Raw genomic sequence first — 13595 nt, 5'->3', positions numbered from 1 at the left:
TTCTGTTTTGTGTAAAACGTTGATTCGGTTTGACGACAAGGTTAAAAACCATTGATTGGAACCAAAGCTGAAGCAAGTCCTGTTTTGCATCAAAGGAAAGCACTTGAAAATAACTTTTTTGAAAATATGAATTGGAAGTACCTGTGCCCCGTTTGATCTTGGTGCCATGAAATGGTGCTCGGACATGGGCCCTTGTATTAACGGACCTTTTTATTGGTGCAATGGCGACAAGCGGAGCATTGCAATGACAAGGAACGTGGATCCCTATGCCGGGTACGGGCCTTAACTCTAATGTTGATACTCGTAGGCCGTTTTTTTCTTGGTGCCCGGCCTTAGCACCAGTAAAGTTAATACTTGTCCGCCATTCCAGGGGACGGGCGCTAGTCTGTGCACAATTTGCTGACTGCACCAACTTTTCCTGCGCCTCAGTCTTTAAATTAACAAAATTTCGAAATGGTTAACAAACGAAAAATGCTTTTTCTTAATACCTTCAAAAAACATTTTTGCTTCAAATGGAGTTCCCCTTCGATCTCCCGCAGAATTCATCTCTCGCTAACGCGAACTTCCTATAGTACAAAATTGGTAACCCGAATCCTTAATAACTCGTATTATATGCAATTTCCCTGCTTTGCGTTTTGACAGAATCCAACCGCAGATAATTCGAACTTTTCATCACACATGCACATACACACACTTAATTGAGCGTCCCTGGATAGGGTTTTTAAGCAGCATTACAAAAAAAAAGAGGAAACCTAAAAAAGAAAAAACCAAATTATTTCGCTACAAGTGGTGTAATTATTTTCACGGTTTCAAGTTATTGAGATTCAACTGTGCTAAAATTAAAATTCATCATTGAAGCTTTCTGTACAAACTCAAGTTATGTTGCTTTTGTTCGTGTCCCAGTCTTTTCTGAAAACTGAAGAAAACGATTCTTGACAAATTTGCATTTTTCTGTTGAAGCATTTGGAGCTGACTTGATTTGTTTTTTGTACCATGAAGGAACTCGGAGCATTACTGCTTTCCTGTAGATGGCACACTCGTCCATCGCCAAGCAGTTATATGCCCCCAGTAATCACACACCTCGCCAGAGAGAGACAATATCAATTTGAGTTTCTTGTGTAAAGAAACGACACGACAATTTCACGACCGGTGGTGTCTCCGGAGATTTTGAATCCGGAATCTAAAGTGGGAACTTTGAATCCGGAAAGTTTTGTCGTGTAAACGATTTTTTTCTCGAATCCGGATATTTTTTCGGGTGCGATCTTTTGCGTTTGCGGTAAAACCAAAATGGAGGATCTGGTGCTAACATTTTTTTTTTTTTTTTTTTTTTTATAATTTATATAATATTTATTGAAATTTATCATTTACAGAGCAGTTACTATTTCATTGACAATATTATATATAGGTTAAAATAATAACAATTGATACATTTTGCACAGTTACCCCATTTCTATTTTTAAGCAAATCAAATAATTCAAATAATAATAATAATTCAACTAATTTAACTAAATAAACCAATTAAACCAATTAAACCGAGCAACATCAGATAAAAAAAAAAAGAATAGTAGATTAGGCGAATCAGCTTTAAAGACTTTTCACGTAGTTATCAATTTCTTCTCATTTGAATATCCATTTCTTTTCATAAAACTTTTTCTTACTTATTTTTCTTTCAATATTATATTTGATAGCTATCGTGTTCTGAAAACCTTGTATTTTAGGATGTATTTGTGTTCTTCTACAGTCCCACAAAAACAGTTTTCCAATGATAATAAAGTAATTAAGCAGCATATGTGAAGGGCATGGTGTTGAAAGTATTCCGAATAAGACATTTTCCAAAGTCAGGTGAACCACCTGATTTGACAAGCGGTGCCAATACAATTCAAACTCGTTCCAAAACTGCCTAGCATAAGTGCATTGATAAAGTAGGTGATATAGTGTTTCTCGCTCAGTTTCGCAGAAAGTGCATAATTCGTCAACTCTAAAACCAATTTTGCATAATTTCGCGTTTGTGTAGAGTATATTATTGAGAATTTTATACTGAAAGGCCTTAACGTACGATTCGAGTGCAACAGCGTGAGGCAAAATGAAAGATTCTTTCAATAAATCATCTGATATATTAAAATCGCCTTTCCACTTATGAACAATATTAGGTGGCCGTGATTTCTTCGCAACAAATAACGAATAGTAATCTTTCGATTTCTTCTTTTTCACATCAAAAATGCTGTTATTTATCTGAAGCGAAGAAGGCGTTAGTGGGTGGATTTGATCACGCGTATTTTTTAAGAAATCAGGTATTGAGTGTCGAAGGCCCGCCCACTGTAGAATGCTAATTTTTCCAATTTTATTTGAAACGTAACCAAAGGAATCGTTGATATTCAAATCAAGTCGGAGATCACGTATGTAAATAAATCCGGATTCATAGAAATTTTTGTAAAAAATGGGCTTTTTATCTATTCTTATTTCTTTATTATTCCAAATAATATTTGTCCAATTTATGTCAGTAGCGAAACTGTCGCGAAATTTGGTGCTAACATTGCTTACGGTCTCCGGTTGCCTAATCTTGTTGCAGGTTCCGCAATATTTCTGAAGAAACGCAAATTATTATTATTGCAAGGAAGTTTAACGTCAGCCACACTTCTTCGCCAACGAGGGGGGGGGGGGTAATTTTTTTAAACGAGCTCTTTTTTGGGGGGTAATTTTTTACCTTGTACGAAAAGTGAGGGGGGTAAAATTTTAAGACATACAAAAGGTACCAACTAAATGTATTTAGCAATTATTCTTCTCATCAATCATAGAGTTGGTAAAATCGACTAGAAACTTCTTCATATCGCTATTATTCTTCAGAGCGACAAAGATCTTGCACGTATTAAATAGGTTGAGTAATTGACATAGACAGGCAAACCGTGTATTTCATCAAGCAGTTTATCTCTGAAGGCTTGTTTATCTGGGCAAAAAAATTGACTAGAAGACGAATAGAGATGGTAGGCTTCTTCAAAAATCTATATATACACATCCATACACCAAATGCTCCTGTACTGCTCTCAAACCCCGAGCTGCTTTGAAATTCTTTGTACTTTCTTTTGACGACTGAATAATAGACTCCAGCAATAACAAAACATCGTTATTATCAAGACATTGAAGAGATGATCTAAGGTACGTTCCCTTACTTGAATTTCGCCTAACTTCTGATTGTTTCTCTTGCCAGTTCAGATTCAGAGAGCTAGCGACTTCCGCATGTAACCAAGCGTTGTGCCCAGGAACTTCTCAATAATTCAACCACCAGGCCAACCATGGGAAGGGGAGGGGGGGGGGGGAATTTGCAAACTGTCATTGCAGTGGGGGGGGTAAAACTTTTGTTTGAAAGATTTTTTGGGAGGTAAAATTTTCATACACTCGATTTTTTAGAAAACCACCCCCCCCCCCCCCCCTTAAAATGAGTCAACAGATCATCAAGGGAGCAAAGTGTGAGCACGACCTTTCCTTGCGTTTGACAGGTGTAAATGACCTTATCGCGGCTGAGGGCAAATATCATCCAAGTTGCTATAAAAAGTGCAAGAGAAATGTATCTCGGTCAAGTAATGTGGCAAAGGATGAAAGTGGAACAGTGTTGTTGTGGTTTATTCTTGAGTTAAAAAAGTCTGCAGAACAAGGTCATATTTTTGAGCTTTTAAGGAGGTTTGGCTCCGCTACTGTTCCCTAGCTGCTGAGCGAGCCATTGACATCCCTCCCTCGTTTAAAAGTCGAATGGCCACATTCAAGGAATACATCGCACCGCACGTTGCAGACGTTTATGATTTTGTTCTGCTTCGTGACCAACGATTTGTGAGCGCCAAACAGTGTTAGTGCCTATTAAATTTAGCCATATTCCTGTCTCATAAATTTTGAATCAACAAACTCAGTCAGAGCCCGTCATCCCCGTCTATCAACCTGGTGAAAGAGATGATTTTCTCCCGATGGTACACGTGGCACTAAAGCTTCGCTCTGATATATTAGCGCAGCCTTCGCACCAGGGTCTGAACGTCTGCAAGGAAGATGCTATCGCATGCGTCGCAGAGAGTTTGTATATGTTCATAAGGCTTATGATTGGTGGACAGTCTCTCCTTGAGAATGGGCTGAGTGATTCTGATGACGGTGACAAGGTAGCCGACAGTGACATCATTGATCGTGATGGTGGTGGTTTATGATGATGATGACAACGATTACGATGATGATGATGCTGATGAGGCGGAGGGTGATCCAGATAGCGATAATGTTGTTGAACACGAAAACAAACAGCCGGGTAAACGAGAAAATGCTCGCGTGAGAAAACAAGAATATCTTACGGAAACTAGAGTGCTTAGGATCGCACAGGACCTGGTGTACAATGTGAGAGGATGCCGGAGGTGAACACCCAAACACGTCGGTCTTGGCAGCAATCTTCATTAGGCGACAAGATCGAAGGAACTGGTAGACATGTTTCATAATGTCGGTCATACAATCAGCTACTGGGACGTTCGTTGAGTCGATACTGCCCTCGCCAAGCACACACTGTCACCTGACCGAAACTCACTATGGACTTTATGTTAACTTCCAATTTATTCACTTGCTGTATTATCACACACTAGAAGAACATAATTAATTTTCAAGTCCTTTTCCTAGTTTTGAGGACTTGTATGCACCTCCCTCCATGAAATTACGATATAGCCTTTAGCCTCGTTTTCAAGAGTCATGTGACGTAATCTGCATGTCGTAAACTCCTAATCTTTCTAAAAACATATTGTATGTAATAGTATCCCCTGCTTATTTGGGTGAAAGTTTAAAGGGAACCTCCACTCCGACAACAAAATGACGGTAAATTGTCGGAAATTATGTCTGCATTCTAAATTTTAATATTAAAAGTAGAAGTAACATTAAAGTGTGCTAAAGATTTGATATGATTATCGCCTATTTTCGATTCTAAATTTCCTGGGCGCCGCCATGTTGGATTTTATGACGTCATATGGTTGGCGCTATTGTTAGTAAGCGAAAAATGTTTTGTGTGAAACAATAGAGCAACCATATTACGTCATGAAATCCAAGATGGCGGCGCCCGGGAAATTTAAAATGAAAAAAAGGTGATAATGAAATTATGTTTTGTCTGACACAGAAATATTATTTCCATGTTTTACAACGAAATTTAAAATTAAATTGTATTTTCAACGATTTAACGTTAATTTATTTCAAGAGTGGAGGTTTCCTTTAAAAAGGCAGTGTCACCTATTTTACTAAATTTGTATCAACGGAAACGTTTAAAAATTGTCCAATATCGTTAACAGTAACCCTACTAGTTCGTAGAAACTAGTATCAATCATCTCTAGCTGCAGATGGTTAGGATGGAAATGGATTGCAACTTGGTAAAATTGGCCAATTTTTTCAAGCTCTTCCTGTGTATTCTTGAGAAATCGCTGGAAACTGATAATAGTTTATTCTTCCTCGAGGAAATCAGTTTCCTCCTGGTGCTCTAAGAGTAATTTCTTGTTACAGAAGAGGTTCTTTGTCAAATGTTTTAGCAGGTTTGACCAAAATACAACAGAATCTCCGTGACAGTCCCGGGCGGGGGGGGGGGGGGGGGAATGACTGTGGCCCTTTAACCGTTTTAAAGTGTTTTGTACGAAGATACAAGATGTAGCCTCGATTTCATGTCTTAATTGCGCATGCTAATAAAAATGACTGAGTCACCAAATCTAGCTTGGTAAACAAAACTTTCGTGTTCAGTGCATACTTTTTACCTAGAAAAGTGTGTTTATCAACTTTTCCTTGAATTTGCCGACAGAAGTTCACTTTTGCGAAAGTTGTCCCAGTCTAAGTTGTGAGACTGCATTATTGAGGTTGACTGAGGACTGGAGGCGCATGCGTGATAGAGGGGAACTGGTTGCGATAGTCTCTATGGACCTTTTTAAAGCTTTTGATGTCATTCAGCGCGACTTACTCTTGGCAAAACTTAAAGCATATGGAGTTGGCGAAGAAAGTTGCGCGCTACTTAAAGATAAATTATCAGGAAGACAGCAGCGAGTAAAAATTGGTGATACTTTTTCCAACTAAGTATTTCCACAAGGGAGCGTTTTGGGACCAATGTTCTTTAATATATTTATTAATGACTTATTTTGCCATGTGAAATATGCTAACCTACGCGCGTACACAGACGACCATCAGATTTACTCGTCTAACATGGACCCACTCGCACTGGAAGAGTGTATTTGTCAAGAAGTTAATGTCGCAAATCAGTGGTACAAAAACAATGGCATGATTGTTAATGAGACAAAGCATCAAGCTTTAATCCTGGAGAAAACTGAACACAATTTTTTCTTCCCAGTAAATGGCCCAATAGATATATTAATCTGGGATGACAATAGATAATAAGCTCTCTTTTGATAATCACGTATCTGCTACCTGTAAGAAAATAAACAATCAGTTTAACGTAATGCTTAGATTTCGAAAACTTATTAACAAGGAAACATTATTGAAGCTTTACAAAGCCTTTATCTTGCCACACTTTAACTACTGTTCTTCTGTTTGGCACTTCTGTGGTGCGCGCAATACCGACAAAGTAGATAATATGAACAAGCGTATTCTTAGGGTTATACTACAGGACTATAGCTCTCCCTATGACATTTTACTCAGCAAAGTTAACTTTAAATCGCTATTTATTAGACGCCTGCAAAATTTCATGATTTTATTATATAAGAGTCTGTTTCTTACTTACTATCCAAGGTATTTAAGGGATATGTCAACTATACGTACCTCATCCTATAATCTACGTGGTAATTGTATTCTGGACGTTCCCAAAGCAAAGACGACTACTTATGGCCTACACACTTTCATACTTAGCTAGTAAAATATGAAACTCTCTCCCGGACACTTACAGGACATCTGATTTTCTTTAATTCAAGCAAAAGATCGTTAATGATGAGACCTTTCCACAGTGTATATAATGTTGTATATAGTATGCATATAAACCTATAATGATAAAATTGTAATTGTATTTTATTTTATTTTATTTTATTTTGTCTATTTACTCTTTCTTTCTTTGTAACATTTATTTTCTCGAAGATATTAGCTAATTAAAGCTACTCTGTAAATTCGAGGATAAATATGCGGCGAAAGCCAACCCATCAGGCTCGGCGATTTTATCACATGAACCTTCAAAACTGCCACATCGCCGCGATCGGCGAAAAAAATGACCAGGTGTGTCCACATCAATCGCTAGCGATTTTCGCTGGCGATCAAATTCGCCGCGATCGGCGTATAAAATCGCCAGGTGTGTTGCTGGGTTAAAGTGACTGAAAATGCGCCGAGTATAATACACAGGGTAAGATGTTATACTAATGTATGAGGGGTACGGCATCGGAATTTGTACACTCGCGTTACCCCGATCAGATAAGGGATCTAAGCAGTCACGACGGGCACTTTACAAAACCAAATACAAAACAATGGTTCAAGCGCTATTTATTGTGTTACATTTTGCGTTGTCAGGTCTCAGGAATTACAGCGAGAAACGGTGAAATTTCAAGATTTTAAGGAAAACGTCAATTCACGACGGTCGATATTTAGACTACGAGTAATTTCTTATTTTCCTTAGGGACAGTAAAGCGAGGAAAACACGCAAACACGCTCTGAAACCGCCTTCCACGAGAGGACGCAGCTCCTCGCGTGTGATAATTTTCGCGCGCAATCACGTGTTTCGTCCGTTTTACTATCCCTAAGTGAACTGGTCTTAACAAGTCTCTTCGAAATGGACCCACCATGTCTGGGGGGGGGGGGGGGGGGTTATCGAAGACACCACCTATCTTATGAACACTGCTGAAAAAATTTATTGGCTTTAAAATTTGAGTTGACACAGAAATATTCAGCTAGCAAGAGTCAGCATTGCTAGATAAACAAGAAAAGTGAGGTTTGAATCTCATTGTTAGTTTTTACTGCTGGATACAAGGGTGGCTATGCAATAAAGACACCATCTTTTGAGGTAAAGGAAGGGGTGTACAGGCAGAGACCACCATCTATTTTGTGGGTTGCTGGTGGAGCCTGTTGGAACATCAGTAGTTTTGATCTCTCCCCTTAAAGAAAATAACAGACTGAGACTGAAGATTGCTCGAAGTCCTGTGAATTTTGATGAACTTCAAACCTGTCACAACAAATTCAATCCAATCCCAGATAGTAAGGTGAATAATTCCGAAGAAGAATAAAACGTCAATTTAATTTCTACACGTTCTTATATAAACGTACTTTTAAAATTTAATTTACAAAAATACAATTTAATTTCTATTAAAAAAAAGGTAGTTATACCTTATTCACACCAGCTAAATGTGTTTAGTTAAACCAGGTTTAATAGAATGACAATAATTGACAGAATACTGAAAAAAGGAATCTTACATATGTTAACTAAACTTTAATTAAGCTAAATTTGAAGTCGTAAAACATTAGCAAGCAACTCTATGAATATTACAATTTTGACTTGTGTTTAATCAGAGATTGTTCAACATGTTGTCAAGTTTGGTGTGAACAGAGCATAAGTGATGGTGATGATTTTCTTTTTCGTTCCAGTCGTTTATAAAACGTGTTTGTTATGTATTAAAACGTGCTCTCAACTTTTCCTAGAAAGCGAGCATTCGTCGTTTTCCCTCAAATTCTTTCGCGAGCGTCGGTTTGTTTCTCACTCAACAGAAACACTTAGGATGATACAACTCCCCCAGAACACACAGAAACTATTACGCGGGAGGCAAACAAAAGAAGCTGCTCGCAGTTTGGATGTTTCTCACGGAATTTTCTAAGTTACGAGTTCTTAATCAATGGACTTAAACGAGACATGAAGCTGGGCGGGGAAAATGTTTTTAAGGACGGTACCGGCCTACTTTTGCTACTGCGCCTACGTTCTGCGTATCTCGAGATACTCGGGTTTCCTATGGGTGGGGCCAACTAATACAGGGGATATTTTTGCGCGGTTTAAAACTAAGCGGAGAAAGCAGAACTCAGCAAGTGCTCTTGGTATCCGAAATGAAAATTGGAGCTAAACGTGCTTTTTTTTGAGATAATAAAGCATCAAATTTTGAAAATAAAAGAAAACGCCATACATTGTTTGGTATTTTACGGCTTTTCAGAATAATTGTTGCCTAATTATTTCTGTCGTTAGTTTTGGATGCTCGCGTCATGTTCGTAATCAAGGAACATCATTACTGGCGCATAAGAGGCTTGGGTACGAGTGACGATAGCAGAGCAAAACGGAAGATTTGTTTGACTTTACACATCAGAGTTACTTTACAAGCTGAAAATGTATCAAGAAGTTGAAATACCCAAGAGAGGAAAGCACTCAATGAGTCAGGATTTGATTGCACTTTCTTTTCTATTTTAGTTTTTCTTTTTGTTTTGTTTTGTTTGTTTGTTTTTTTCAAATTTCCCGGGGTTTCGGATTTTCTGCATTTTCAGCGATGGGACAGAATACATATTTTCAGGATACATGTGTAGCTTAAGAATTATGTCCAGAAAACAAACGAATTGAAAGAAAATTTCTTTCACGAAGTAAGAATGACCAACCAAATTTTGCCAGAAAAAACGGCATGTTAAGCGCAAAGTTTATATCAGAAAGGGATCGGACGATGAGCGTATTAAATTGGAATTACAAGCACTTGCTGGAAAGCTCAACACTCAACATGATAACAAACTCGGTGAAAGCGAAGTGGGATGATTTTCAAAATAGTGTTGGCAACATAATGGACTCTTGCATTCCGCATAAGATGACAAGTTCAAGATACAACTTACCTTGGTTGAATCGATCGTTTCGGCGACAATCTAAAGTGAAACAAAGACTATACAACAAGGCAAAGAAAACGGGATCTGTACACCACTGAAACCAGGAAACGCCTTAGTGAGTCAATAAAAGACAACCGTTAATGCTTTTTTTCCTACGTAAAACGGTTTAATCAAGAAAATCCAAGGATGCAGACTTTAAAGTGGATGGTAAAGTCATAAGTGATGTTGCTCTTAAATCAGAAATTTTAAACAGCCAATTTTCAAGTGTGTTTACCAAGGAGAACCTTGAAAACATTCCAGATATGGGCTCTGATCCCAAACCTGGCCTTTAATTGTTTCAGAACTGTAAGGAGTTTTAAAGCAACTGTCTTCATTAAACCCTAACAAGGTCTGTGGCCCAGACCAAATCCCACCTTGGTTTCTCAAACATTTTGCTGCAGAAATCGCTCAAATATTAACAGTCATCTCAGTCACTGGGACTCGATAGACAGTGTCACTGTTCCCTATAGGTGGAAGGAGGCAAATGTGTGTGCAGTTTTTAAAAAGGGAAAGAAATCTGACCCAGCCAATTGTAGACCAATATCTCTCACCTGTGTTGCATCAAAGATCCTCTAGCAGATTGTCCACAGCTTCATTATGAAACATCTAAACGACCATAACATCTTAAAGGATTGTCAGTATGGTTTTAGGGCAAAGAGATCCACAGAGATGCAGCTAATTCTCACCTTACACGAAATGGCAAAGACTATTCAGAGCTCATCTATCCACACGGTCATCTTGGACTTTGCCAAAGCCTTTGACAAGGTCCCTCATAGGCGACTCCTAAGAAAGCTGCAGTACTATGGAATCCAATCTGCAAGGCCCGCTCCTACATTGGTTAGAGTCGTTTCTTACCCAACGTTTTCAATCAGTTGTTTGTGAAGGCCAAACATCAAGTCAATGTCCAGTGTCTTCCGGTGTTCCCCAAGGTACAGTCCTCGGGCCGTTGCTCTTTTTATGATACATAAACGACTTACCAGATAACGGGCAATCATCAGTTAGGCTTTTTGCGGACGATGCTTTACTTTATGGCATTGTCGCAAGCGACGCGGACTGCGATCTACTTCAATCTGACTTACACAGGCTAGGCTAGAATCCTTCTAAATGGAAAATTGTTACCATCTCACATAAGATCAATCCACCCCTGAGAAAATATGTCTTGTGTGGTGTAGAGTTAGAGCAGATTAATAGCTTCCCATACCTTGGGGTTACTATCAGTAACAAGCTCAATTGGTCAGCTTATGTTTCTATAACAGCAGCTAAAGCAAACAAAACGTTGGGTACAATAGAACGAAACCTTTGGAATTGTCCAAAGAATGTAAAATAAATTGCATATACATCCTTAGCACGACCGAAGCTGGAATATGAAAGCGCGGCTTGGAACCCCTTCTTAAAGAAAGATGTCAGTGTTCTGGGTCCCGTTTCTCGAAAGTCCGGTACCTACCGGGCACGATAAGTGTCTTTGGTGATAAATGTTTTTTTAACAGAAGTCAATTTTTGTTAGCTTTGAATACTAAATTTTAAAATCTTATAATTCTATGAACACATTGGCCAAGTACCATGTCTGTAATCACTCTGTAATCGGGGAAAAAACATTTCAAAATACACTTATCGGGCCCCGTAAGTTACCGGGTCTTTCGAGAAACGGGCCCCTGGAAAGGGTTCAACGTAAGGCTGCACGGTTCTGCTCACAAAATTACGACAGTTATGGGAATGTTACAGACATGATTAAAGACTTAGGGTGGGCCACACTGGAAACGAGAAGAAGGCAGTTTAGACTAACACTTATGTATAAAATAAATCACGGTCTTATTGATATAGATAGCCGAGAATATTTAATTCATCACCCCGAGAGTCGCACGAGGGGAAGCCGTCAATTTAAATTTCGCGTGCCATATGCAAGTAAGGACATTTTTAAATTTTCGTTTTTTCCAAGAACTATAGCCGACTGGAACTGCCTCCCTGAGGCCATTGTTTCATCATTATTTTATATTTTAATAAATCTGTATTTTATTCATTTACTTATCTTATTTATTTACCAAAGGCTCGAGAATTTCACTTTCCTTTTTTTTGTAAGTCCATTGTCCCAACTTTCCAATCCGGTAAATAAGATCACTTCCATATTTGGAAAACGAAACCCAACCCGGGAAAAAACCCTTCTTCATCAAAGCGTGCATTCCGAGAAGAAGGTTTTCTTCTGCCTTCTCGTGTTAAAACATAATTTACTCGTACTTTCGCTGTTAATATTGCAATCATGGGGTGAGAAAACCTTTTTTACCGAGATTGTTAACATGTAGCGAGTGAATCAACTTCATGGAGCTTAGCTGTGGGCAAACTTTCTCCGTGGATCGTGAAGCTGATTGTTTGGCGAATTTGTCGGAGGTAAGCGTATGCCAAAGTGGATATAGCGTGCATAGTTTACTCTGTTAAGCTTGGTTTTTCACTTTCCAAGAGCCCTTGATTCAAATGCACCTTAATCTCTCAATGAAGATGGGTCTTAGTGTTTTGTAAAAGCTCGAGATTAATCAAATTGTTCAAGGAGGCTTCGCGTTGGAATCAATCTTACATGTTGCAGAGATTGTTGCTTGAAATTGATAATCTTACTATTGACTTAATAACGAACACGTTTTACATTGCTTTTAACTGCTTCTTTGGATTAAGTTTGATTAACTTGATGGAGATCTCTGCGTGGCTCTGATTAAAAGAGGCTCGCGTTGAAAAGTGTGAGGCACGCTATGTCGGTAGACACATGCAAATTAATCAAGCTCACTGAAATGTCTCCGAAGAAAGTCTTGTTGAAACACATTTATCGCAGAATGCTAACAGTAAGTTCAAGTCTACGTTTCTATCAAATGTTTTGGTGCAAGCTGATCAAAAGATCAATCATTTCTTCTTGGTTTGTAATTTTTTATGACGCAGTTACAGACGCCACCCTTGTCTGCGTAGCTAGTCACGCATGGCTAGGCTCCTTATTAAAGGCGCGTTATTTGTACAGCGAATAATAATAGCGTCCATAATTTGTTGATCCTAGACTAAGAGATACATTGCAAAGCCTTGAAATGATTCTAAACAATACTGCAAAGTTTGTCTCCAAAAATTCAGGTGCAATTTATTGGAAAAGATTTCCACACAGCCCCAATAAAATTATACATGTGACGCTGTCATACCTGTTGCACAAAAAACGAGCATGAATGGTGTTTAAGTCGTAAAATGTTAGCCTGGGTTGCAGCCGGACTTGTCACTCAATACCTGTAGAGAACTCGGTATAGTCCGTCTGCGAAATGGCTCCAAAAAGCTTGTTCTGGTATCCCGCCGGTTTGCAGGGATATCTGTAACTATTTTTGATGGGAATCCCGAATCATTGAGTTTGGATTCGAGTTCGAGTTCCAGTTCGAGTTGGACTTCGAGTAAGACTTCGAGTAAGACTTCGAGTTAGACTTCGAGTTGGACTTCGAGTTGGACTTCGAGTTAAGATTACAATAAAAATACCAAAAAAAAAAGAAATTAGAGGCCGCAAGACCAGAACCAGCCGAGATATTTACAGTTTTCAAAGGACCGCTTATGACTAGCATCCCCGTCATCGGGGGATGGGAGGGCACAAACCAACGATAGTATGACAAAGATTATTTTTCCGCAAAATGTAAATGCTAACCATGCTCCATGATGCTAACCAACGATCTCTCATGAAGAAAAAGGATGTAAATCAAAAAAGTGTTCACCTCTATTAAGAAAGTGCAAAACAGTATCCATCTCCGTAAAGAAAGAGCAAGTGGCGTGACGCGTGACACTAACAT

The 13595-nt window shown here is 38.7% G+C and overlaps 1 protein-coding gene and 1 long non-coding RNA gene across 2 annotated transcripts in view; one reads left to right on the top strand and one right to left on the bottom strand.

Annotated features, from left to right (window-relative positions):
* LOC146477792 (uncharacterized) overlaps window positions 1-13595 on the bottom strand; it is a 299841-nt gene that overhangs the window by 209413 nt on the left and 76833 nt on the right. The window lies entirely within an intron of this gene.
* LOC146477793 (uncharacterized) overlaps window positions 4168-13595 on the top strand; it is a 31085-nt gene continuing 21657 nt past the window's right edge. Inside the window, exon 1 of the mRNA XM_085113075.1 lies at window positions 4168-4382. Within this exon, the coding sequence (XP_084969201.1) occupies window positions 4168-4382 (215 nt within the window). The remainder of the gene's footprint in view (window positions 4383-13595) is intronic.

This window comes from Pavona decussata, unplaced genomic scaffold (assembly GCF_977016875.1).
Source record: "Pavona decussata unplaced genomic scaffold, jaPavDecu1.1 SCAFFOLD_69, whole genome shotgun sequence".
In the NCBI taxonomy this organism is placed as follows: Eukaryota; Metazoa; Cnidaria; class Anthozoa; order Scleractinia; family Agariciidae; genus Pavona; species Pavona decussata.
This window is presented reverse-complemented; position numbering and strand designations above follow the sequence as displayed.